Genomic DNA, 24,495 nt, shown 5'->3' on the forward strand with positions numbered 1-24,495 from the left:
AAACTAAGAACTTGTTTTGTTGGGTCAGTTGTTGCTGCGTCACTGGTTGAGTTTGGCTAGTGGGAATTTACGATCACTAACGACTGCGCACCGTAGATTTGTTGTCCTGACGTCTCCGACCGATGGGTATCTACTCGTTCTGCATTGCTGAGATGTTTTCTTCTCTTTATTAGCTGCTTTATGACCAAAAAAGTGCAGAAGTCACCGGATTTCTATGCGTCAGATGACATTTGGGATGTGGTGGATGAGGTGACTCGCATCACGGATGTGCAGCTGATGAATCTGCCACAGTATGGGCATCCTGTTGAATCTACAAAAGGGTTGAGACACTATTGAAGACAAAAGAGACTTCAACCTGATATTACTATATATTATTATATATCTTATGAGTGTACACACACTGTTACTTCTTTGCACAAATCCTAACCATCTCAGTGCTTCTCTAACTTCATCTAGAACTGATATACTAATTACTAACCCGTCACTCAACATCATATCTTGTCTCCTTGTTGTAAATCCATCTTCAAAGCATCCATTACAGTATGTCTGACTTGTTGTAAACCTTCACTTTCCACTCTGGCAAAATGTTTTATTTAATTTTTTTTTAATGGGGAGGCGATTGATGTGACACGTTGATCACGGAGGCCTCGTCGTTGAAGAAACTCTTTGTTGCAAGTGGACACAAAAGCAGCCGTCCTAACCACTTCCCAGCTTCTGCTGCGCTCCTTCGCTGCATCAGCTTTATTCCTGAATTATCTCTGTGTGGATTAGTGAGCATTAAAAACACACTTGCTGTCACCACTTCGGGAACGGAGCCTGTTTTAATGGTGACATCTGATTAAATCTGGGAGTTCAGAGCTGGTTAAAGACACTTTCCTTGCAATAACAACTTGTGTAAGCGTGCCTGTGTCACCGTGGCCCTGCAGCCCAGTCCTGCTACCACTCCACTGTTGTTAAGTCTCCTCTATTCCTTGAGGTACCAATTAAACTACTAATCCTGCAGCCCAGCCACCTTAGTGTGAGTTGCCTAATGTGCAGGCGTATAACACACAAACAATAAATTCTCATGTCTACATACACACCGCGTCCTTGTCTTACTTTCTCGCTCATTCTCCTCCACCTCCCTCCATCCCTGCATGTTTTCCATCCCTCCTTCTTCCCTCTCAGGAACATGGCTTTAGCACTTCTATCAGAGCCACCTAATGAGAAGGTAGCTCCCCTCTAAAGATCCACAAACGTACGCACGCCCGATCCATTTTCTCCACCCGCGCAGCACAAAAAGCTCCGTGAATGAGAGGCTATGATTTGCATCTAGGCCAAGGCTGCTTCATTGTCAGGGTTTGTCCCAGGAGTGCAGCGCTGCTTTTATTCCTTACGCTCACAATAGGCATTATGCAGCTGCAAACGTTCACCATGGATCTGGTGAGGTGAAAAGGAAATATTTCACGCTAAACATACTGAGTGGGGGGGGGGAGAGATGCTGCAGAATTAAACAGCTGGCTTTTGCTGAATCTTAAAGAAGTTTAAAGGAGAAAATAGAAACTGCTTTACATTATCTGCAGTTTTCATCCATTATCTATACTTCGTTTATCCATGCAGAGTCATGGGGCGAATAGGGGGTGGGATCTACAGTTTTTGTTATCCATAAACTTAACTGATAGTTTTGATGCTGTGATACATACCCTTACAGGTTGTACTCTTTCTATTATTTTACTATTATAACTTCAGGGATTATGCGAAAGTAGAAGCAGTTATTTGGTTTAGTCCCCCCTGAACTATCCTGCTTCTAAACCTCCTCTTTTCTTACACTGGAATCCAGTCTATCCTCGACATTTCCAAATGTTCAGAATCCCACAGGTGCACCGATGGAGAAGAGTGGAGCTGAGAGCAGTGAGATGAAGGCGAACCTCCAAGCAGCAACATACAGTACTCAGCAGAGACATACATTTGCCCTCAGGTTTTTTATAGAGTTTGTCACATCACTGTAAACTGAAAATGTATTTCATTCAGAATTTATAAAACAAATATACAAGAACATTACATTCACAGCTGCAGTTGGTCCCTATCATCTTTGCCCGTCTAAAAAGTTAATCTCAGAGAATTTGAGCCTCAGTCAGATCGGTTGGAGAGCAACAGTGAACAGCAAGTTTTGCCAAAGTTTCTGGATTGGATCTGGGTGCAGACTTTGACTGGAAACATGCGACTGCTTTGATCTAAACCGCCCCTATATTGTTTCTCACTATATCGTCACTTGCTGGAAGGTGAACCTCCATCCCGGTCTCAGGTCTGCAGCATCTAACAGGGTTTCTTCCAGGATTCTCCTGTATTTAGCTGCATCCATCTTCCCATTAACTCTGACTATCTTCCCTGTCCGCATTGAAGAAAGGTATCCCTACAGCATGATGCAGTGAGATGATGTTTTCAGGGTCATGTGTTTTGCAGGCTTTCCAAAACGGCACCTTATGGTCTGATCTTACCAATGCATCTTCTTCCACATTTTCCAGATGCTTTGCTTCAAACTAGGATTTCCTGTGACTTCCTTTTAACAAACGCTTTCTTCTTACCGCTCTTTCATAAGAAGTGAAGTGATTATTTTCGTCCAGCCAGATTATGTCCTGGTAGGTCTGCAGGTGGTCCATCCTCTCTCCAGGTCCAGATGATGATCAGAGCTCTGGGAGGTTCTGTAGAACCTGACCCTGCTGTAAACTGGACCAGAACTTCCTCCATGACCCGTCTGCTGGGTTCCCTGGTCTCCATGATGCTGGTTGTTTTCTAATGTTCTCTAAAGAACCTCTGAGGCCAGAAGGAGAACATCTGTGTTAATACGGAGATGAAATTTACAGCGTCTCTCATACGTTTATACTGCAGGTTTATATTACTTATTCACCAGGTAGGGTCAATCTGAAGGAACTTATTTTGGGTAAATAATGCAAGAAAACCTTCTATATTACAGGTATGCATTTTTTTCTATGAATGTTTCAGTTAAATACACATTTGTTTTGCAATGTAACAAATTATGAAGGGTGTGAATATTTTTACTTGATGCTGTGAAAGTGCCTTCTTACTGGTTGAAGTAATTGATTGTTATAGATTGTTATTGATTGATTCAAATCCGATTTCATGTAGTTGTTGTAAAAATAGTTGTAGTTGTTACTAAAATGCCAGGATGTCAAAAAAGAAAAACTAATAGTCAATTAGTTGAAATGTTTGTGAAGTATTAACGATGGAAAAGGTGAAAACATAACTTTTGTTTCCTTGGCTACGGTCACATAAATAAAAGCATAAATCTGCTGATTTCTGAAATGGCTATAATCAGAAATCCTCCCCATACAAGGTTGACTTTTCTTTTACTCTATCTATCCCTCTGCAGTGCCTCTATTTGCTTTTATGCTGCTATTCTCTGCAGATTTCGATAAGGCCATTCATGCTTTTGTTGCATCTCACCGCATTGCTCTCCATTTCAATTCCTGCCTCAGTTTAAAGTCTCTTTCAGCTCCACAACTCTTAGGGGACTCAACAGTTTAAACTGCAGCCAGATAAAGAGGCCATAACATTCGAAAGTTCAGCATCCATCACTACTTATCACATCGATTTATTTCGAGTGACAATAAAGGAGTTTGTTTTTCCATTTTTCAGACCAATGTAGCTTCTTAATATTAAAGGCTCTGATTATGAGTCTGCAGGGCTTCTATGCTTTTAAATGCACTGTGAGTTGTGTGTAACCTGCATGCAGAGACATTTAAAACCTTCATTTTCAGGGTTTCAACACTGCTGTGGGAAAATGTTTTTATTTGAGTGGCATAAAACAGAGAATCTTGTTTTCTTCTTTTAAAATAAAGTATGACAGCCTGGTTACCTCTAGGAAGGCCACAGCAGCTGAAGCGTTGGTTTTAACATGAAAGCTTACCGAGAATAGCTGAGTTCTTTTCATTCCTCTGCCTCTTTCAAATGATGCTGCGCTCTGGTTGTTTTATTTTCGTCTTTCTTAATTCATAAACCTTGAACATAGTGATTATTCTTTATGCGGTTTTGGTGCAGGATGCAACCCAACCCCCCCTTTAAAAAAAAACAAGATTTAGAGCAAGGTCTACCTGTTGGCAAACTTGGTAAAGAAAATCTTAAAAATAGATACATCTTAAAAGGTAGAGTGGCTGATTTTTTCTGGAAGTTTCCCCAAGTCCCTTTTTGAATAACTGCACGCAAGACCCTTTTTCTTTCTTACCTTGCTTTTCTGCTCCTCAGGGGGATCGCATGCAGAAAATCTCCCAAATTCATTCTGTTCTTATTTCATTCTACTGAGGCCTTCCTCTTCTTCTCATAAACTTGTACGCGGTTTTCTTCTTGTGACTCTCAGCCATGTTCAAAGTCTACGGTGAGAGCAGCGGTGCTTCAATGAACGGCTAACACGAAGCTAACCGCTAAGCTAACCAGATACATAAACATTAGAAATGCGCAGCCATCAAGCGGAAACTAACAAGGAACGAGCACGCATACTGGCATTATGTGAGCGTGTCAGAGTGATGACATGTGGAACAACCAATAGATAAGATGATACCCCTGAACTTGAGAGTGAGAGGGGGTGTGCAGCATGAGATATCAAGGCATCTGATTGGTTCTTTCCATTCGGTCTGAATGACAGGCATTGGTCAGAGTTTTTACAGGCCTGCAGCCTTCACAGAGATCTAATTTCTGAACCTCCTGTTTGTCATTAAATGATGTATTTACTACTTTCAGGATGGAAGGACCATTTCACCCTGTATAACAAAAAGTGTTTCTGAACAGGATTACCAACTATAGCTTTAATTGCAGGAGCATAATCCCGGAAGAAAAAAAAACAGAGAAAAATTCAACCTTTTGGTTCTTGGATGCATAAATGGGTGGATGGGTCGTTATAAAGCTGGTTATTAACACCGCTAATAGATAGATACATTTGAAAGAACCTATACAACAGCCCGGAGTAGATCTAATTCTACAAAAACAGATTAACCAGGACAGAAACAAATAGTGGTTAGAGAGCAGAGTGCCTGCATTCTGGAGAGGCTGCAAGGTTCCAGGTTTGACTTCCACAGACTGCTACTCTGGGTCCCTGAGCAAAGCCCTTAGCCCCAGGACGCTCCCTGGACGCCGCACAGTGGCAGCCCACTACTCCCTAAAGGATGCGTTAAATGCAGAGGACAAAATTCATTGAAATATACTGTATGTTACAATGATGATGAAGATTATTATCAAGGTATTATTATTATTATTACTGATAGGGAAACATTGTTGTACGAAGAAATCATTGTTTTAATTTTAAGTGTCACAATTATTGGCAACCCTAACAATGCCTATAAAATGAAGCGTCAGGATGGTACAGCAATCTGCAAAGCTCAACGTCAGAGAACTGCAGCAAGGTGTGTCAACAAGTCTTTATCCCCACTGGATGCTGTCTATATGCGTATCGATCTTCAATCCAGCCTTTGAGCAACAAACACTCACGGCCGCTCTGGTGTGAAACAAAAGGATGTGAAAAAAGGACGTCCCACCCACTGTAAAGCATGGTGGAGAATCTGTGATGGTTTTTCTGTTCTGGGAAAGTTGTTAGTGTGTGGCTTCACAAAGTCTTAGATAATTTAAATACAAACCTTGGATGAGTCTGGATTTAAACCCCCAGGCTGTGTCAAGGTCAAATATCATCTATATGGGGGGGGGGGGGGGGGGGGGGGGGGGCTGCTCCACCGTTACATCATCTGCTGCAGCAAAAACTAAATTTCTTAGCTTGTTGCTTCTGTTCACCACTGGATAACTGTTCTCAGAATAATGGCTGTTGTGTTTTCTGCACACACAAAATCTCTTTTTTATGTTTTTTGGCTTTTTGCTACATTCCTGACAAATGTCACAATCTTTGTATTATTTTTTCTTTCTTTTATGAACCTTCTGGGTTATCAGTACTTATTACTCATCGTTGGAAAACCTCCTGCTTCTACACTAACTGCACTATTCATGTTGTCTTACACAGAACTTTTCTGTGTATCAAATATATTTTTTTGGTTTTCTGCTAAGTTCCTGACAAATACTTATATATATAATGTTTCTCTGTTGTCTCTGTTTTTACTCAGAGCCTTGCAATGAAATTTCGCTCAGGTTTATATTGTGTATGTGCAGTTGAATGACAATAAAGTCTCTGGTCTGTGTCTATGTCATGTTGCCAGTGTAACAACAGTTAATATTCCTTCAGGCTTTCTGAAGTCCAGAAACTGACCCGTTTAAGAGAGGTTCTTTGTATCTAGAAACTGGACCTACTCTGAATTAAAAATTACTCTTAAACCGGAGCTGTGTGAACAGAGACAGACAATCTTAAATTAGCCTTTTAGGTGCTTGTTACCTGCAACCTGCAGCCTTGGTGTTGCACATACATAAAAATAAAAACATTCTCTGCAACTTCAATATTTTTTTGTGAAAATTAAGTTTATTTTTCAACCAACAAGTTCCAAAAACAGCAACTGCAGCACAAACAAACAAACAAACAAACAAACAAACAAACAAACCAAAAAAAACGAACCCCACACTGCCGGTAACTTTGTAGTACTTGCAAAACGAATTCAGTTGAAAAGGCAATGTTGAGGGATTTAGTTGCAGTTAAAATTTTACTGCATTAGTAAAAAAAACAAAAAACAACAAAAAAAAAAAAACATCTGAATGGACGTGTCTTATCAGGTAGCATTAACATACTGATAAATAATATTTAGGATATGTGCTTTGACCAAGAAGTTGCTGTTGAGAAAATTTCATTTAATTCAGAAGAAACAGATGCTGAAGTATCCTCGGCGGCTGGGGAGGGTCACACAGGTGGGACTGCAGGATGAAGCTGGTTCTGGTGTGTTATTATGGGAAGCCCAATGATCTGCTCAGTGCTGTTTGACCCAGATCAGTGTTAGTGGTCGATGGGGGTTCTGGACGTCCGGTGCTTTGGTGTTAATTTGGCTTTTTTTAGGGTTGCTAGGGGTATGTTGGTTTCAGGATGCTGACAAGTCCTTTGTCCAGGTGTGGGTAGTGGGTGGCAGAGGTTACTGGGGTTAGTTAGGCTTGCTAGTTCTGTTGTGCTGTGTTTTCAATTCAATTAAATTTTGTTTCTATAGCGCCAATTCATGAAAGATGTCATCTCAAGGCTCTTTCCAAAGTCAGACTCCATCAGATCCTCCAGGTTGGTCAGAAAGTTTCCTCTCTAAGGAAACCCAGCAGGTTGCATCAAGTCTCTCCAAGCAGCATTCACTCCTCCTGAAAGAGCGTAGAGCCACAGTGGACAGTCGTCTGCATTGTTGATGGCTTTGCAGCAATCCCTCATACTGAGCATGCATGAAGCGACAGTGGAGAGGAAAACTCCCCTTTAACAGGGAGGAGAACCTCCAGCAGAACCAGAACCAGGCTCAGTGTGAACGCTCATCTGCCTCCAGCCACTGGGGTTACAGAAGACAGAGCAGAGACACAACAAGAGAGACAAAAAAGCACAGAAGCACACATTGATCTAGTAATCTGTTCTACATTAGATGGTAATAGCAGGTGAGCCGTCTTCTCTGGATGATATCACAGTTAACAGAACGCCAGACCAGGTGTACCTACTGTGATGAAAAAAAAGAGAGAGTATAAAAAGTTAAAAGCAAAATTGGAGAGCAGTAGGAGAACACAGCAGGGTGAGAGAAATAGACCCTGATGTCCTCCAGCAGCCTAAGCCTATAGCAGCATAACTATAGAGATAGCTGAGAGTAACATGAGCCACTCTATCTAGAAGCTTTGTCAAAAAGGAAAGTTTTAAGATTAGTCTTAAAATTAGACGGGGTGTCTGCCTCACAGACCAAAACTGGGAGTTGGTTCCACGGGAGAGGAGCCTGATAGCTGAAGGATCTGCCTCCCATTCTACTTTTAGAGGCTCTAGGAACCACCAGCAGACCTGCAGTCTGAGAGCGAAGTGCTCTGTTAGGAACATACGGGGTAATCAGAGCTCTGATATATGATGGAGCTTGATTATTAAGGGCTTTATACCTTAGAAGGAGAATTTTAAATTCTAGTCTTGATTTAACAGGAAGCCAATAAAAAGAAGCTAAAATTGAAGAAACGTGATCCCTTTTGTTGATTTTCATCAGAACTCTTGCTGCAGCATTTTGGATCAGCTGAAGACTTTGAACTGCATTTTGTGGACTTCCTGATAGTAAAGAATTACAATAGTCCAGCCTTGAAATAACAAATGCATGGACCAGTTTTTCAGCATCACCCCTGGACAGAATGTTTCTAATTTTGGCGATTCCTGAGGTGATAAAAGGAAACTCTGGAAATCTGTTTAATATGGGATTTAAATGACATGTCTTGGTCAAAAATAACACCAAGATTTTTTACTTTATTACTAGAGGCCAAGTTAATCACAAGTTTATTTTGTGAGGACTCTGGCCCAAAGATTTGCAATTTCTGTCTTATCAGAATTTAAAAGCAGAAAATTTAAAGTCATCCAGCTTTTGATGTCATTAAGACATGACTGCAGTCAAAGTGATTGATTGGATTCATCAGGATTTATAGCTGAGTGTCATCAGCATAACAGTGGAAATTAATCCCATGCTGTCTGATAATTTTGCCAATAGGAAGCAAATATATATATATATATATATATATATATATATATATATATATATATATATATATATATATATATATATATATATAGTAAAGAGTGTTTTGGGTCAGTTTTGTTGCTATAAACAGGTGCTGAACTATGAAGACAAATAATTCAGTTGTATTGGATGTGAAATTAATTTAGAACCAAATTAGAACTGTAGGAAAGTGTAAAGGGTGAACATGTACAGCACCAGCAACAGTCTGCTCCTATTTCCTTTTTTGAAATACAGATTGAAAACGTAACAATTTTTAGGCCTGTTTTAGATGCTTCCTTTCTCTCTTATCTAGAAAAGCACTTGGAATATAACAAGCTGATATTAACTGGTTAATTAGTCGGATTTTCTTTTTGGGTAACTCCTGCAGCCGGTGGTTTTACGAGGATCCAGCTCATAGTCCACAGGCTGTAGCTTCCAGACAGCAATACCTTAGTCAGGGGGAAAGTTAGAACTCCTTGATGATCCACATGACTTACTCTGTATCCATCACTACAAATGTGCAAAAATAAAATAGTCTTTCTTTTAAGCATGTGAAAATTCTAGTAGCTTTCTCCCAGCCAGCTGAGCAGCAGTGCACAGCAACAAGTGGGGGAGGGTTAGCTCTGCGTCAGTCGATGCTTCCGGCAGCCAGATCAATCTTTGGTCAGCCTGGCAGCTTCTATGACATCTTAAGACTTTTTGACCATAGGAACTATACAATTTTAGCGGGTTTTTCAACAAACATTTCAACACCTTCTTTTTGTCTTTTCTTGTCAAGAGCAACGTTGCACCAGTGTCAGTTTTTGTTATAAACATCAGCCTGAAAACGTGTGAAACTTCTGGCTTTTATTTATTCCTCTTACTCGGAGCCGTCGGTCGGGGTTTAGATCGTCTCGGTGGAGCAGAGCATTCTGCAAAGTTTGGTTGTTTATGTTTTCAGATTTTTCTCCTCGTTTCTCCCTCCGTATCATCTCGTTACAGCATTGTGTAGCTGGATGTGCAGTAAATTGTATCCCTGTGTTGTGACACAGAGCCGTGAAAGCTAGAGGTGATCTAAAAGACGACAAAAAACTCCGACAAAAGACGAAGTGAGCTCAGACTTTGAGCATTTCTGAATGTCAGCAGCAGCAGCAGCAGAACAGACGTTCTCTCAGGAGGTTTTATTACTGGGAAAGCAGCTGCTTGTCTGTCAGTGTCCTCACTGTGTTTCTGCTGTCTCTGCATACACCTGTGTCCGTCCACACAGCCCTCAGGAAGAGAAAACATCTCAGACCCGCACACAAGAAAAAAAAAAATCCTCCTAGCTGAACGTGATTCCATCACTTTTCCCTCCTGCACCCTCACAGCGACGCGTTGAACAGCCAGATGCCTCCTTGCACCACTCAGGTAAACACTTGCCCTCCTCCTGCTGCAGCTTGCGCGGTAGGTGGACCACAGGGGTGTTCAAGTCTTGGATAAAAGCCACCGCGCACACAAGCAGCCTCGTGAGTGGAGCTCAGGTCTGCCAGCTGCTGTTAAATTTTGTAAAGCGGCTCGTGCAGAGGCGCAGGTATGTGCACGCTCAGGGCGAGCCGACGAGTTTAAGAAATGATGACTGTGTGACAAAAAAAAAAGGGAGAACAGATGTGAGCTTAGGTCTGATGGAGGTAAATGTTTGTGTGTCTGTGTTTGATCACGCACAGATGTCTAGCACAGAGCAGAAAATGAAGGAAAGAGAGGATGGCTTTTTAATGCAGAGCTGCTGAGAGACTTTTGTTTCTGCTGCCACGGTTTGAGACCATCGACGGTACCATCGTAGAAGTGGAAATCATGCCCCCGTCATGTCCCGATCCCTTAGATTTGTTGTATTCATGGCGACCAATTACTTTATGGGTTGTGGTGATAAATCACAGCGCTGCTGGGAAAATCTAATCATTCATTTAATCTGTTTTGAATTATTGTAGAAGGGAAAATTAAAGGAGTTGTCAGGAAGCATTTGGACATTTAGGGGGAAGGTAAACAGAACAGAATAGTTTGGTTCAATTCTTCCTACAGGTGCCAAGAGTTTCTCTTCTCCTACTCTGCCACTGAAACCTTGATGCACACATTTACACCTCATAACTGAATTACTGCAACAGCTTCCTCTGTGGTTCACCGTCCAAACTCCTCAACAAGCTCCCGTCCCTCCAGAACTGAGCCCAGGAGTCGGGTCCACAGAGTCCGGCCTCCTGCTTCTTCCATTCAGGAACACGCTTAGAACCTGGGGAAGCAGATCTGCTGCACAGAAGCGTCACCATTTCAAAAGCACATTTACTGTATTTGCACGACTTCTTTATTTTTCCTTTTTTCCCCTCATTTTATTGCATTCTGTGTTTGCATGTAAAGCATCTTTAAATATGCTCTTAAACAGCCTAAATAATCTCGTATGTTGGGAAACCGACGTGTGTTTGTGCTGTTGACCAAAACTCAACTTATAGCTTTTGTAAAATGTAATAATTCTGTTGTGACAGATTTATTTCTGCTTTCCTGCCCTCTCGCCCAGCCTTCGTCTGCTCATTAACTCCAGAGACAGTTTATCCAACGGTTTTGTGATGAGGGGAAGAATTAGCAGCCAATTACAGTCAGATATTTTCACTTGCACATGTGAAGCTTTGAGGTCAGCCGAACAGAAAAAAATATCACTTTTTCTTCTCCTCTGTGTAAACGGATGGTAAACGGGTTGTTTGATTAGCTCCTGCACCCAACAAAGGCTTCATTTGTCTTTTTTTAAAGATGAATCCAACACAGAAATAATCAAAAAACAGTCAGTGCAGATTTTATTTTGTTTAAGTTCGTGGATGGAGCAGCAGTCAGCTTATCAACCAAAAAGTGAGATTTTATTTGCTGTCTCTGGTTTAGGTTTAATGGGCTTCATTAAACAGTTTTAAAGGATCTGAAGTGTGTGCAGCACAACAGAAATAAAACGTGCAAATCCTTCATTGTCTGCTTTGGATTTAAAGTATGTGGGTTTCAGAGTATTTTGAGCTGTCAGTATCTTACCTGATGGCAGTCAGAATCGCAGCGCAGGGAGCATTTAATGCCAATCCAGGGGGACTCGGCGCAATTGGGGCTATGGAGAGCTGTTTCATTCATAAATAAATAAATACTGTTATTAATAATGTTAAAAATGATCCATCCAAAAAATAAATATCAATATGAAATCAAACAATGACAAAAAATGTATGTTTTGTCATTCAGTATTGATTGATTCCAAGATCAATTGACAAAAATTTTTTTATTTATTTTTAAAATTTTATTTTATTTATTTATATATACTAAATGATATATGTTGAATTTTTTTATTTATTTATAGTTATTCAATTATTTTCTCTCATTTATTTATATATTTATATTAATTAAATAATGTACATACATTTTTTGATAGTGTTTTATTTTGTAAAGCTGCTTTAAGTTTTTCCTGGACTTTTATTTTTGTACTCCTTATTTGTGTTTGTTATATTCAAATGAGGGGGCGGAGTTTTCTCTGTGGGGCCAGGAGGCTCTGTCTAGTCTGTCTAGTAACCCTAAGAAAATGTATATTTATTATAAAATGATTACTTTCACGTACATATAGGATGCCCAAAGTAAATATTTCACATACTCTGTAAATAGTACAATACAAAATTACAGTTCAGCTGTAAAATATGTGTATTACTTCATAAAGCACGCTTTAGCTATATTTCTGTTCTTTTACATAACGATTTCAGTTATTAAAATCTAAATTAATTCCGACATAAAGACAAACAAAGGGAGATGTATGTATAACTTAAGTCTTATGTTTTTGATTTGTCAGGACAGTTGAGAGTGTGAGTGCAGGGTTAAGAACACCATTTCCATATTTGAATCAAATAATGCAAACATGTTTTTTTTTTGTTTGCCCGTGACTGACGTCGGGCCAGGTCTTCTCAAATGAGGCCGTATTTACTTTCATTGATAAATTTAATTTAAAACATCGGATATTGGTAAATAAGGATACATTTGTATTACCTACATTGTCTTTTCACTTCTATACCTGGCAAACTTAAAATTGCTTCCTTTTGGCAATTCATGGAAATGTGTCTCTAAAGATTATAGAGTAGTGTCATCCAAACTGGCTATTTGTCAGTTATTACCTTTTTGTATGCAAAAGGACATTTATTCTAAAAAATATGTTTGTTAAGTATATACAGATGACCAAGGACACATTTGCACTGCCACAAGATACCATAGTTGTTTTTTTATCTTTTTTATTAATAGGCTTAGTCATTGAGGCAAAGATTTACTGCATCTTTCTAAAGAAAATTCAGAGTTGAACTTTTTTTAGACATTGGTAAAGTCAATAATGGCGGTGTGTGGGGTTGGTAGGTACACTTGTTTTCTAAATTATTGTGAAAGACTGTTAGTCATATTTTATGGATTGTAGAGACTTTTTCAGAATCATGCATCATTGAATCGCACCGACTGGGTGAATGTGAAACTGACGGGAGGTGTTCTCAGCCGCCCAGTACAGCTGAAAGGATGTAGTTGAGTCATTTCAATTAAGGTTCTCTAAAAACATTACAGTTTATAGGAAGAAAACCCATTTTTTATTGCTGGTGTTGTGCAAGGAAGATTTTCAAGAATATGAATCGAAATAACTGTCTTACAAACAAATGCCGTTCTTTGGCACAGGAACTCATTCTATCATCAGTTTGCAGGTTTTTTATTGTGTCCTTCAGTAGTATTTACATTTAAATTATGTACAACCAGCAAATATCTATTTTTAATTAAGTTTGACATTGACAATAACCTTGCAAACCACCAATGAACAACCAGGGCCTTCTGTCTCAGTTGTTTTATTTTTTATTATTTTTATTTTTTATTATTAAACAAGAGTCGTAAAAAATGAAAGGTTTCGTTATCATCAGTATGTAAGTAAACTGGATGAATTCCTGTTGTATTAATCGAATGACGCTATACCCATAAACAGCAAAATATTATAAACAATTCATACGTGAACATTAATTGCCAAACACAGCAGATAGATAATTGATAACACATGAATCCCATGCAGGTATCCATACACTTTTTATTCTGCCTATTGATTTGTGCAAGGTTGCTGGGAGGCTGGGGCCTATCTCCTGTAACAACCTGTGTTAGACACTCTTTACACCTATGGAATTGTGATACAAAAACATTTATAGAGATTGGAAATATGCTATTTTGATGCTTTTGTTATGAATCTCAGGAGTCGGACCCGGTAATTCACACAACACCAAGAGTACGTTAAACTTAATTTATTAAAAGTAACGTAGTAGAAAAAACAAGCCTCAGGGAACAGGACTGGTTGCTCTTGATTGGATCCGTAAAAGACGTTGAATCCAAAACAGAGTCCTTTCTCCTGAAGGGGGCAGGCGACAGGGGAAATCCAACAGGTCCAGTCCGAGTCCGTTTCCAAGGTCCAAGATCCAGTTTTCAACAGGCAGAGGTACAGAGAGGACTGAGCAGAGAGGCAGTGTCGAGAGGCAGGCAGAGGTCGTTGTCCAGAAACTGAGAACCGGTGAAGAGACCGACAAGGGCAAGGCAACAGGCAGGAATCCAGAGAATACTCAGAGGTCGAACACAGGTAGGCAGGTTTAAGAAATGCTGGAAGGTCTACTAACACAAGGCTTTCGAGAATCTGGCACCAGCTTGCTGTGGAAGGCCAGCTTAAATAATGCCAATCACAGGTGCCAGTAATCAGGGCAAACAACAGATGCTAGCAATCAGGAAATAGAGCAGCCACTGTATGGAAGGCTGAGATGGCCAACGTGAAAAAATAATCAGACCAAAGGCTGTGATCATTACAGTACCCCCCCTTCAAGGTCCGGCACCTGACGGACCTCTGGGCTGATCAGGGTGAGAACGATGAAACTCCCTAATAAGGGATTTGTCTATGATGAAACGGCCCGGAATCCAGGATCTCTCCTCCGGACCGTAACCCTCCCAGTCCACTAGATACTGGAGACCCCGACCTCTGCGCCTGGACCTCATAATACGACGGACAGTGTAGATAGGTTCCCCATCCAGGAGCCGGGTGGGAGGAGGGGTGCCGGAGGTGGGCTCGAATCGAGACTGTAAAAAGGGCTTAACTCGGGAGACATGAAAGGTAGGATGGATTCTCATATTACGAGGTAGCTGGAGACGGACAGAAACAGGGTTAATGACTTTGGAGATAGGAAAAGGCCCAATAAACCTGGGAGCCAGTTTCTTACAGTCCACACGCAAAGGTAGGTCCTTGGTGGATAGCCAAACTTTCTGTCCAGGAAGGTAGGTGGGAGCAGGGACTCTGCGGCGATTAGCCGACTTGGTATAACCTTGGGCCATCTTAGACATAACCCGTCTGGCCCTTCGCCAAGCTCGCTGACACCTTAGGGCAGCGGCGTGCGCAGAAGGAATCTTAGCTACCCTCTCCTGAATCGAAAAAACCGGGGGTTGATAACCAAACACAACATAGAATGGAGACACCCCAGTGGTGCAGGAAGGTAAAGAGTTCATGGCGTGCTCAACCCAAGGCAGGTTCTGAGACCATTTCTCGGGAAACTGACTGCAAACAGCACGAAGCTTTGTCTCCACCTCCTGGTTCATCCTCTCGGACTGACCATCTGACTGAGGATGAAAACCAGAGGACAAACTGACATTCATACCTAGTAAGGAACAGAACTCCTTCCAAAACTTGGAGATGAACTGAGGGCCACGATCGGACACAATGTCAACTGGGAAGCCGTGAAGACGAAAAACCTCACGAGCCAGGATCTCCCCTAATTGCTTGGATGACGGCAATTTACGGAGGGGAACCAAGTGAACCATCTTTGAGAATCGGTCGACAATGGTGAGGATAACAGTGTTCTCAGCAGATGCTGGCAGACCGGTAATGAAATCCATAGAGATGTGAGACCATGGGCGTGAAGGAATAGGCAGGGGGTGCAGTAATCCTGAGGGAGGTCTTCTGGAGGATTTAGCAGAGTTACAGACAGAACAGGTGGAAACATACTCCCTTATATCCTTGGCCATGGTACTCCACCAAAACTGGGACGCTACAACCTCAGATGTTTTCTTAAATCCGGGATGGCAGGTTAGAAGGGAACTGTGACAAAGTTGAAGTACTTGTGAGACCAGATGACCAGGTACGAATAACTTCCCCTTTGGACATTTCTCAGGAACGGGAAAGTTCAGGAGAAAGTCCCGAACCTTCTGCTCCACTTCGGTTCTGGTTATTGCCAAGCGAGCGCTCTCAGGTAGAATGAATCCTCCTGTATCAACAAACTCATCCTCTCCTTGGTTCTCCTCGATCCTGGACAGGGCGTCCGGTTTAACATTCCTGGAACCGGGTCTGTAAGACAAAGAGAAGCGGAATCTGGAGAAGAACATGGCCCACCTTGCTTGTCTTGGGTTTAACCTTCTGGCGGTCTTAAGATACTCCAGGTTCTTGTGGTCTGTCCACACAATAAAAGGATCTTGGGCCCCCTCCAGCCAATGACGCCACTCCTCCAATGCAAGCTTAACAGCCAGCAGTTCTCGATCACCCACGTCATAGTTACGTTCTGAGGCTGATAGGGATCTAGAAAAGAAAGCACATGGGTGAACCTTGCTGTCCTCCCCTCTTTGGCTGAGAATAGCTCCTACGCCAATGTTAGAGGCATCGACTTCCACAATGAACTGTTTCTTGGGGTCCGGAGAGTTGAGAACAGGGGCAGAAGTAAATAATTTCTTGAGTCGCTCGAAGGATTTGTCGGCAGCCTCAGACCAGACAAACTTGGATTTGGTGGACGTAAGAGAATGAAGTGGAGAGGCAATCTGACTGTAGTTGCGGATGAAGCGACGATAGAAATTAGCGAACCCAAGGAACCTCTGTAATTGCTTGCGATCAGAAGGAGTCGGCCAATCCAAAACAGCAGATACTTTGGCGGGATCCATGGAGATCTTGTTTGGGGAGATGACATAACCCAGGAATGTGGTGGAAAACTGATGAAACTCACACTTCTCCGCCTTGACGAATAGATTGTTCTGAAGAAGGCGGAGAAGTACGGAACGGACATGTTGTTGGTGGGTCTCCAGATCTTTAGAGAAAATCAGGATGTCATCTAAATAAACATAGACGAAATGACCAATCATGTCCCGTAACACGTCATTAACAAGGGCTTGGAACACAGCAGGGGCATTGGTTAATCCGAAAGGCATAACCATATACTCATAATGTCCTGTAGGTGTATTAAATGCAGTTTTCCATTCGTCCCCTTCACGAATGCGCACCAGATGATAAGCGTTTCTTAGGTCCAACTTGGAAAAAATGCAGGAACCTTGAATAACATCAAAAGCCGAATCCATCAGTGGTAGGGGGTAACGATTCTTGACAGTAATGGCGTTTAAACCCCGGTAATCTATACATGGACGAAGAGATCCATCCTTCTTGCCGACGAAGAAGAAACCTGCACCTGCAGGAGATGAGGAAGGTCTAATGATGCCTGCCCTTAATGCTTCCTCAACATACTTTTTCATGGCCTCATGTTCCGGGGCAGATAGAGAATAAGTACGACCTCTAGGAGGCATGGTACCAGGAAGCAGATCGATAGGGCAGTCATAAGGGCGGTGAGGAGGTAAGGCAGTAGCTCTATGTTTATTAAAAACCTCCTTCAAATCCCAGTACTGCTCTGGAACCTTGGTAAGGTCAGGATAAGTCTCCTCATTACTGATCTTGCAACTGGAGCCGCCCTCAGCCTTAGTTAAACACCCTGCCAAACATTCTTCTGACCAGCCTTGGATCTCCTTAAGCCTCCAGTTAATGTGAGGGTTGTGCTTAGCTAACCAGGTAGCACCTAGGACCACGGGGAGATCGGGAGAATTAATGGTCGTAAAGACCAAACTTTCAAAATGATTACCCCCAATGCAGAACTGGACAGGAGCAGTCTGGGAACGAGATTGATTCAAAACATGCCCATCCAGAGCTAAAACCTTACGTTTGGTCTCTGCAGGGACCAACTGAATGCCTAAACTGTGAGCAAATGATTCATCCATAAATTCTGTGTCGGCACCAGAGTCAATAAACACAGGTACAGAAAAAGAACGTTCTCGTACCTGGATGGTGGCTGGAAATGTAGAATCACTGATAGAGGACTGTGTGCGACATTGGCTCAGTAGTAGTCTTCGTATTGCTACTGGGTCAGGTCTTTTAACAGGACAATCCCGGATGAAATGTCCCTTCTGTCCACAATATATGCAGAGTTTCAGTCTCCTGCGGCGATCCTTCTCCTCAGTCGATAATCGGCACCTCCTAAGCCGCATGGGTTCCTCCATGGAATTCCCCTTTGTTGAAACCTTAAGAGCAGAAAGGTGAGCCACAGGATTTACTGACCTCTTGAAAGTGACGCTTCTTCTGGTGTAGGACTCTCTTTCTCTTTGTCTCTCTGCCAATCTGAGATCAACACGAGTAGCCAAATCCTCCAATTCTTTAAGGGAGGCAGGGAGATCCCGTGTAGCCAGAACGTCCTTTATTCTTTCATCCAGTCCTTCCATAAACACATCCATCAAAGCCTCCTCATTCCATGTACTCTCTGCAGCAATGGTGTGAAACTCTACTATGTAGCTGGTCATAGGTCTGCCTCCTTGGTGGGTCCTCATCAGGGCTCTAGCCGCCTCTCTACCTGGAAGTACTGGATCGAACACCCGAATCAGTTCCTCTGAAAATGCTTTGAAAGAGCCACAGCGATGAGACCTTCTCTGCCACTCGGCAGTTCCCCAGCACTTAGCCTTGCCTGACAGCAACGAGATGACGTAAGCTACTTTGGAGTATTCTGTGGGAAAGGAGGAAGGCTGCAGTTCGAACTGAATCTCACATTGGGTGATGAAAGGGCGACACTGATCGGCCTCTCCCTTAAACACTTCTGGGGGAGACAATCTGGGTTCACGGGCGGGCGCAGAAACCAGAACCTCGGCTGCGGGATTAACACAAGCTGCGGCGGCACAACTGACCGGACTCCTAGGAGTAATGACCACATTGTGCAACAAATCAATGATTTCATTCATGTGCCCCTCTAACCCGGAAACAGCCCGGTCTACACCTGAACGCCACTCTGGTGTTGCGGACGGGTCCATCTTTTGGCCAGATTCTACTGTTATGAATCTCAGGAGTCGGACCCGGTAATTCACACAACACCAAGAGTACGTTAAACTTAATTTATTAAAAGTAACGTAGTAGAAAAAACAAGCCTCAGGGAACAGGACTGGTTGCTCTTGATTGGATCCGTAAAAGACGTTGAATCCAAAACAGAGTCCTTTCTCCTGAAGGGGGCAGGCGACAGGGGAAATCCAACAGGTCCAGTCCGAGTCCGTTTCCAAGGTCCAAGATCCAGTTTTCAACAGGCAGAGGTACAGAGAGGACTGAGCAGAGAGGCAGTGTCGAGAGGCAGGCAGAGGTCGTTGTCCAGAAACTGAGAACCGGTGAAGAGACCGACAAGGGCAAGGCAACAGGCAGGAATCCAGAGAATACTCAGAGGTCGAACACAGGTAGGCAGGTTTAAGAAATGCTGGAAGGTCTACTAACACAAGGCTTTCGAGAATCTGGCACCAGCTTGCTGTGGAAGGCCAGCTTAAATAATGCCAATCACAGGTGCCAGTAATCAGGGCAAACAACAGATGCTAGCAATCAGGAAATAGAGCAGCCACTGTATGGAAGGCTGAGATGGCCAACGTGAAAAAATAATCAGACCAAAGGCTGTGATCATTACAGCTTTAGATTGACTTTACATTTGTAGGGAACATTCCCAGATTTAAAATGACACCTGCAGTTGGTGGTACTCTTTACAATGCCTATAGACAAATCCAGTTGATATCACAGACCTTAAACATTGGACTTCTCGTTGCGTTATTCATTGGTTTCAGTTTGAGAAATGTTAGCATTTTTAAGAGAGGAAGTTAATATTTGTTTGATGGTTGTTTAATTGTTGTGATTGTTGTGTGTGTGTATATATATATATATATATATATATATATATATATATATATATATATATATATATATATATATATATATATATATATATATATATATATATATATGAGAATTAAATCAAATCTATGAGGAATTTTGACCTTGCAAAATCTACAGTAAAATTAGGAAATATTTATTGTGGCTATTTATGTATGTTAAAGTAAGTGAGGCAGCGTTGGAGGCATCTTTAGAACCTGATTGGTGTTTGAACTGTATTCTTACTGAATTATCTAAAATTTTAGCTTCATCTAAACCTTCTACTTGTATGTTAGACCCAATCTAAATCTATTTCTTTTATTATTTTAAGGCGTTGTTCCCTTTTATTAATGTCCCTATTTTAGACATGATTAATCTATCCTTGGTAAATGAATATGTACCACAGGCTTTTAAAGTAGCTGTTATTAAACCTTTACTTGAGAAACCTTCTCTTGATCAAGATGAGTTAGTAAACTACAGACCTATATCTAATCTTCTTTTCTTATCTAAAATTCATGAGAAAGTAGTTGCTAATCAACTTTGTGAACATTTACAAAGTAATGACCTACTTGAGGAGTTTCAGTCAGGCTTTAGAGCTCATCATAGCACTGAAACAGCTCTGGTGAAGGTCACTAATGATATTCTCATGGCCTCAGATAATGGACTTGTGTCTATACTTGTCCTGTTAGATCTCAGTGCTGCATTTGATACAGTTGATCACAATATTCTCCTACAAAGACTTGAGCATACTGTAGGGATTAAGGGAAAAGCATTAGGCTGGTTTAAATCTTATCTGTCGGACAGATTCCAGTTTGTTCATGTTAATAATAAATCCTCTTCAAACTCTAGGGTCACTTGTGGAGTACCACAGGGTTCAGTCCTTGGATCAATTCTCTTTACTATATATATGCTTCTGATTGGCAAAATTATTAGACAGGATGGGATTAATTTCCTGTTATGCAGATGACATTCATCTATATTTATAAATCCTGTCAAGATGGCGGTACAGGGTTCTGCTGACGCTAAGGCGCTCCGGCTAATTTTGTTTGTATTTGTGTTTTTGTTCACGTTATCACCACTTCAAGCACCAATCCAATATAGTGGTGAAGAGTTGTTGGAATTGCAATTCAATTCAGGAGTACACGGATTGTACCAACCGCCAAAACTGGACTTTATTCATACCGATCTGCATCGAGCAACGTTGCTTGTTGTTTTCATAGAGCTGGTCGCTTGTTTTTCACGCAAGATCTGGCCGTCATCACACATGTCGATAACTGTAGTCACAAGAACCAACGGCTCACCATTGCTACTGCCCATTAGCCTAGCAATTAGCCATCATGCTAAAGCCAGCTACTGTGTGTGAACAGTTTGTACAGTCCAGTGAGGATACCAACTTTTAACCAGTCTGTAAAATTTTATTACATCGGGTTCTTTGTCTTCTAAGTCCATCTGAACCACTGCAGTTATTCAACTACGTTTAAAGCACAACCTTCCTGTGCCATGGCTTCCCTGATCCAGGTTGGGAGGTGGTAACAAACTCACTGTGAACTTGAAAGGGGACTAGTCTAAAGTAGTGATGGAACAGAAGAATCCAGCAGCGAGTCATGAGAAGTCAGGAAGTTAGTAAATGCTGAAGCCGGGGTGGAAGATGACAAAGGAACCAGAGGAACTAATCAGATGAAATGTGGAGCAGCTGTGGCACAACGACAGCTGAGAAGCTGAGGGAGGGAGACTAAGTAGGATGAAAAACGCTGAAATGATAAAAACCCAAAAACCTAGAAAATGTGACAGAGACCTATTTACTAAGAGACAGCTGTACATATATTTTCAATATTTGTAAGTTTATACATAAAACTAATTATTCTAAGCTAAATTTATTCAGACATAGTGGAAATTAGTTTTTGGTTCCAGTGGCGGCTGGTGCTAAAAAAACTGAGGGGGGCGCACACAAACAAACAAATGAAAAACAAACAAAGCAAATCTTAAAAAATAGCACTATTTGAACATGAATTTTGCCCTCCTTTCCTTCTGCCCAGCAAATTTCTCAATTATATTCTTGTTAAAGTCAGTCATCTCTGTGACAAGTCTTTTCTCCATTGACAACATGGCCAATGCATTCAGCCTGTCCTGAGTCATTGAGTTTCTCAGAAAAGTCTTGATTCTTTTCAGAGTTGAAAAGCATCTTTCAGCTTTCAGCTGTGGTCATGGGTGTGGTGATGAGGATCTTCAAGAGCGTGACAGTTTCTGAAAAGACTTCTTCTAGATTGTTTTCCTGATTTTAATAACATTTGCTGCCATTTTTTAAGGCTGTGTTATGAAATGTGTTACAGCATTTTTGTGGGACAAGATTATACAAAATTCAGTAACCAAATGTTTTATTCCCCATTACCCATAAACTTCAGTACAACTTAAATAATAAAATATCTTGCTGACAAACATTACATCAACATACCTACACAGCATAGACACAACTAAAGGTATTTCTAACTACAAAGCACATCTTCCTAATATATTAAATAACATTACAATAAACCAGTGTAACAGTGATTTTCCACAACAACTCACCTCTGCAGCAATCCTTTCATGGTCTTCTACACTGAGTATCCAACGCTTCTTCACTGGCTGACTACTACCTACACTGCTTTATCCAACCATGGAGTGGAGAGTTCACTTGCCTGCTGCTGAATTTGTAAATTAAGACGATCCGGTCCATGCTCCTTTATCCTGTTTTTTTTCTTCAAGTGAACGCTTTGTAAAAGCATTTTTTTGTAAAGACAAAACAGAATTTTCTCTCATTTTGAAACTACTCAACTTTGCAAGCATAACCGTGAATCAACCTAACGAACTGCAGCTGAGCTGAGTCGAATCGGGGATTGTCCAATCACACAATGTTTTTAAAAAAATTAGCCAGTACTGACACTCTACCAGTAATGACGCAACAGAATGGGTGTGTCCGGGACGCAGAGCCGTGCGCCCCTATGCAAAACCCTAGATAACCAATTAAAAGTCAGCCTCAGATCACGTGCTTGCCCAAGTTCCTGCGCCTACATTCACTCCCATTAGACCGGCGCCCTGCACATAGGAAAGGAGGAAGTGTGCACAATGTGAGCAATTAAATAGAATTATGTATTTACTATTTTAATAAATTCTAACATGTCTATTGGACACAGTATGAATAAATACATTTCTAAGTACTTTGCAGTTCAGAAATCATTTATTATCTAAACGATTTAAAGGGGGCGGCACCCGAGCGCCCCCTACTGGCCAGCCGCCACTGTTTGGTTCTGTTTTTTCTTGAACAATTACCTTCTGTTCATTGTGAACTGAATTGTAAAATCTTTACAACTCTGTAAAAAAAGTTTACTGACAGAGCTCTCAGAGGTGGGGGAAACCTTTACCCTGTCTGTTTTCCGTCTGCAGGTCTTGGGATGAGTTTCATAACTGCGCTAACGTGGCGATGGCTGGCTGTCCGGAGGAAGCGGCGGCCGTATGGGAGTCTCTTCGCCAGGAATCCAAGAAGATGCAGTTCTCTGGGAACCTTTACGACATGTGCTCCAACCGGAACAGCCACCCAGCAGACTCCATCTCCCCCCACGGCTCCCTGAACCAGGGAGATATCAACCAGGAGTCTCTAAGAGGAAGCGCCGATCATCCGGCAGGCCGCCTCCACCTTTTCTTGCTACTGGCTCCTCTCCTATTGCTGCTCTTTTGGATATAGCTACCCTGAAGATATGTGACTAGTGTAAATAGATAAAACTTTGTGTAATATTCTCTTTCCCAACTCCATAGACTTTCATTTTGCTTCTTCCTCTGCTCCGCCAGGGGTTGCATATTTCTAATTGCATGCTCAGACGGCCCAATGGTCCTTTTGATAACGCAATTCTGAACTGCGGTTCCGTTTCATGAATATTCTCTGCCATTTAATGAGTGTTTCTGTTGGAAATATGCTCTGTACGTCTGTAGAAACAGCCCTGCGAAAACACAGTTTTAGAGATGCACACTGGAGCCACACATCTGTCTTTATGCCCCTACACCTTCAAAATTCAGCCGTAGGTTTGCATGTGGTGATTCCAGAAGGACTTTGAGTTCCTAACTGTGATATAAAAGGCGTAAAAGCAACATTACAAGCAATAGATTACTACTACTAAGGATTTATGAGATGAATTCACCTGTTAGTGGAGGTTTTCGTTCTTTGAAAGGCTACATTTGTGTTCTTGTCTGTAAAAGGTTCATTTCTGAGCTCCAAAAACCGATTGCATTGAAGATCTCTGTTTTTCACCAAAGTATAAAAAAAGACGAGTAAGAGCAAACGTGTGTGTCCAGCCACAGTTGAATAAAACGTTGGTCCTTTGAAATAAACAACTGGTGCTATTTGCTTGCCGATTGGGGAATAGGAAACCTTCTGCAGAAGGTGAAGCACAAACCAGCAAAAATTATTGATAAGCATGTTTTACAAATGCACATTTTAATTCAGTTGAAAGGTAGAATTTAAATCAGCTGCTGGTCCAAGATCTGACGGTTTGTTGCATTTCTTCATTTTTATTATCCTAATACCTTTTTGAGCACCACATATACAGTTTTTACAGATACAACATTTTGATGTACTAAGGAAGGAGAAAACACAGAATAAGCTTAAAACATGGACACTTAAAACATGGACAAAAGTAAAACATGGTAAAACCCAGAAAGGTAACTGATGATGGGAATTTCTGGATCTCCAGAGGGTCTCCTGTGGTTCTGCAAATCCCTGCAGATATTAGGAAGTCGTTAAAGTTTGATATGAAACGTTCGCCCTCATCCGTACCAACTGGGCTCAGACTGCAGGAGCTCTAATCAGGCCCGTTTTAAAGAACCACTTCTGATGATTGAGAAGTAAACAAAATGGACCTAAATTAGTAG

General features: G+C 41.5%; 1 protein-coding gene across 1 annotated transcript in view; it reads left to right on the plus strand.

Annotated features, from left to right (window-relative positions):
- Positions 1-23,955, plus strand: part of nrn1la (neuritin 1-like a) — a 100,663-nt gene extending 76,708 nt beyond the window's left edge. Inside the window, exon 4 of the mRNA XM_021316643.2 lies at positions 23,017-23,955. Coding sequence (XP_021172318.1) covers positions 23,017-23,314 — 298 coding nt within the window. The 3' untranslated portion in view covers positions 23,315-23,955. The remainder of the gene's footprint in view (positions 1-23,016) is intronic.
- Positions 23,956-24,495: the final 540 nt, after the last annotated feature.

This window comes from Fundulus heteroclitus, chromosome 2, assembly GCF_011125445.2.
Source record: "Fundulus heteroclitus isolate FHET01 chromosome 2, MU-UCD_Fhet_4.1, whole genome shotgun sequence".
Classification (NCBI taxonomy): domain Eukaryota; kingdom Metazoa; phylum Chordata; class Actinopteri; order Cyprinodontiformes; family Fundulidae; genus Fundulus; species Fundulus heteroclitus.